Here is a 2,920-nt window from a genome sequence, read left to right as displayed (position 1 = left end):
AGTTGTACTCCTCGTGGAGGTTGAGATCTCGTCACTGCGTGTGTTGATGGAAGCCAAGTTGACTGAAGCTAAATGGTGCCAGACCAGATATGATCAATTGAATTTGTTTGAAGAGGAAAGATTGAGTGCCATGTGTCATGGCTAGTTGTATCAGCAGAGAATGAAGAAATCATTTGATAAGAAGGCCAGGACTCATGTGTTTAGAGAAGGTGACCTCGTGCTCAAGAAGATTTTATCTTTCAAATCTGATGCTAGGGGCAAATGGACTCCTAATTATGAAGGCCCATATGTTGTTAAGAGATCCTTTTCAGGAGGTGCTTTGAACCTTACACCTATGGATGGTGAAGAGTTCACACGTCCTGTGAATGCCAATGCAGTCAAGAAATACTTCGCCGAAAAATAAAAGAACAGTTTGCTAAGTTGAAAACCCGAAAGGGCGGCTTAAGCAAAAATGAGCGTCTCGGTGGATTAAAAACCTGAAAAGGCGATCCAGGCAAAAATTAGAGACATAAAACAGAAAATTTATCCCGGTAGATTAAGTACCCCACCTTGGGGAAATCTAGGCAGAAATTAGGGATTATGGCAAGTAACTGCATTCGGTTGGCCTTAATCATGGAAGTAGTTTTGAGCAAGTCATTTGGTTCTGATTCATCATTCTCGACTAAAGACAAGCACAATGGATGTTGAAGTTGGTAGGGAGAGTAGTGATCATTGTATTTAATGTAGCCCTTTTCCATTTAAATTACCATTTTCAACTTTGTAAAGATATATGGAGTCTCGCCATTTGCAGACTATCATCCTATTAAATAAAGTTGAGTTTTTATCCATTTATTTTTAATCTTATTTGTTTCTGTTTTAAAATTGATTTTTTGTGATGATAATTTTGAAATAAATCAATGAATAATTATTTTTCTTAAAATAATAAAACAATCACTTTAAGAATAACCAGTTTCAGTAAGGAATGTCAACAGCAATCTGAGAACAGGTAAGTCTTGAAGTGTGAAGCATTGTTGGTCTTCCCCAAGAAATTGGTTTGGTAACTTTTTCCTCCCCAACAGTCCGCCATTATTCCCCAGTCTTGTCGATGAGTTTATCCCTAAGCGATTCTTTATCCCCAGTAGGGCCGATGAGTCCCATCTCCAATAGAATTGAGCTGATGATTGGTCCCCTTTGCAAATTCATGTTCCCCTGCTGAGGTGCTCATGTTTTGTATCCCCCTAGTTTGTGTTGGGACTCTGGAGATTTGGAACCTTTATTTTGTTTCCATTTTGCATTTGATCGTGTTGCATAAAACTTTGGAAGTTTCTCCTTTGTGTGATTCATATCTGACTATCTTTGCCTTAGAATTGGTTTATTTCGCAAATTCCAAGAAGAATTCAAGAGTCTTCAAGACCAGAGGGACAAACCCAGAGTTGGAGTGCTCCCCCTGAGTCAGTGCATCAGCTTTGGCCTTGGCAGCTTCTTCTGCAGCAATACGAGTTGCTTCTTCAGCTTCGGATTTAGCTTTTGCCTCAGCCTCAACAGCAGTCGCAGTATCAACAACAACCTTCTCTGCAGCTTCTTTGATTCGTTGTTCTTCTTCTTGGCATGCTTTCTCTTCATCTTCCTTCCTCGCTCGTTCCTCATCCTCTCTGGCCAAGCACTCTTGGAGCCTAATACCAGCGTCTCTGATGAAGTCGTTGCAGACTTGTTCGGAGAGGCCTTTCAGTTTGAAGGCTTCAGAGGTTATCCAACTGATCACTCTGTTCCAATGGATCCTTACTTCAGAAGGATCATCACTGATGCCAGAATTGATCGTCAAAGACTTGATCTTCTCTATTGAAGACTCTGCAAAAACCTGTATTGCTTCTTCTACGGTATGGAGGGTAGTCTCTGGTTCAGCGGCAGAGGCTGGGGAGGATGGAAAAGGTGAGTTTGGGGCACTGAGATTTAGTGTGGGAGTTATGGAGGCAACGAAAGTTGTGGGTGTGGGAATGGTAGAAGGTGACTGTGTTGGTTGCGGTTCAGAGTTGATTGGTTGTTCAGAAGGTGGATTTGGTTGTTGTGCAGGTGGTGGTGTTTGAGGTTGTTCAGATGTAGTTGGATTTGGATGTTCAAGAGGTAGGGAAGTGACTTCTGGTTCAGGTTCAGAGTGTGATGGCTGTTGAGAGGCCAGAGCACGAGCTTGTAACTGAGCTAGAGTGGGGGATTGGGGGTCAAATGGTTCATTTTAGAAGGAGAGTACATAGTATGATGGGGATTATGGAGATGGTGAAGTAGTTTCATTCAACATTTCTGCTTCAGAAACGGGTAGTGTGGTGGCAGTAAGGTTGAATTTAAGTGAGAGCGGGTTAAAGGTTTTGGTGGTTGAGGGAGGAGTTTCAGAGGTGGTGTAAATTGGAGTGGTTTGGGGAAGAGAAAAAGCAAGAGATTTTATTTTAACAGAGCGAGAGAGAGGTACAAACTTACTTGGAGAGCCAGCCAGAGGGACTGGAGGTCTTGACCTAGAGGATTCTCTCAGCCTTTCTTTCTTATCCTTCTTGGACTTCTCAGAGGGCTCTCGTATCCTTTTCATGAAGTTTGGTAGATACTCAGGTAGCCAGTCCATTGTGAAGTCAGAGATGTCCACCTCTTGATTGGCAAGGTCCTATAGATAGTAAGCTACAACCTCTAGAGGGTCAATCTTGGAGAACAGGTAGAGTCCGTTGGGAATCTCCCTCTGATCCCTGAGTGCTTCCCAGGAGGTGTCAAGCGTTGGTTTAGCTCTGACTTGATCAATAATCCCCATGCTCTTTAGATTCCGAGCATTCATCGGTCTACCAATGTCAATAGTGACATCTTCCATGAGTCTAAGCTGAATCAAGTGATCCATTAAGCCACTCTTAATCAACACATATGATATAAGTCTCCCCAGAGGGATGTAGTTTCTGGTCTTTATGTT

The 2,920-nt window shown here is 42.5% G+C and overlaps 1 protein-coding gene across 1 annotated transcript; it reads right to left on the bottom strand.

The window, feature by feature from the left end:
* Positions 1–1,351: 1,351 nt before the first annotated feature.
* Positions 1,352–2,587, bottom strand: LOC127102350 (uncharacterized). Its single transcript, XM_051039728.1, has 2 exons — positions 2,449–2,587; positions 1,352–2,175 (listed from the first exon to the last, which is right to left on the bottom strand). The coding sequence occupies exons 1-2, from the start codon at positions 2,585–2,587 to the stop codon at positions 1,352–1,354; spliced, it is 963 nt and encodes a 320-aa protein (XP_050895685.1).
* Positions 2,588–2,920: the final 333 nt, after the last annotated feature.

Source organism: Lathyrus oleraceus, chromosome 7, assembly GCF_024323335.1.
Source record: "Lathyrus oleraceus cultivar Zhongwan6 chromosome 7, CAAS_Psat_ZW6_1.0, whole genome shotgun sequence".
Taxonomy (NCBI): domain Eukaryota; kingdom Viridiplantae; phylum Streptophyta; class Magnoliopsida; order Fabales; family Fabaceae; genus Lathyrus; species Lathyrus oleraceus.
Note: the sequence above shows the minus strand (reverse complement) of the source record. Positions and strands in the feature narration are given on the sequence as shown.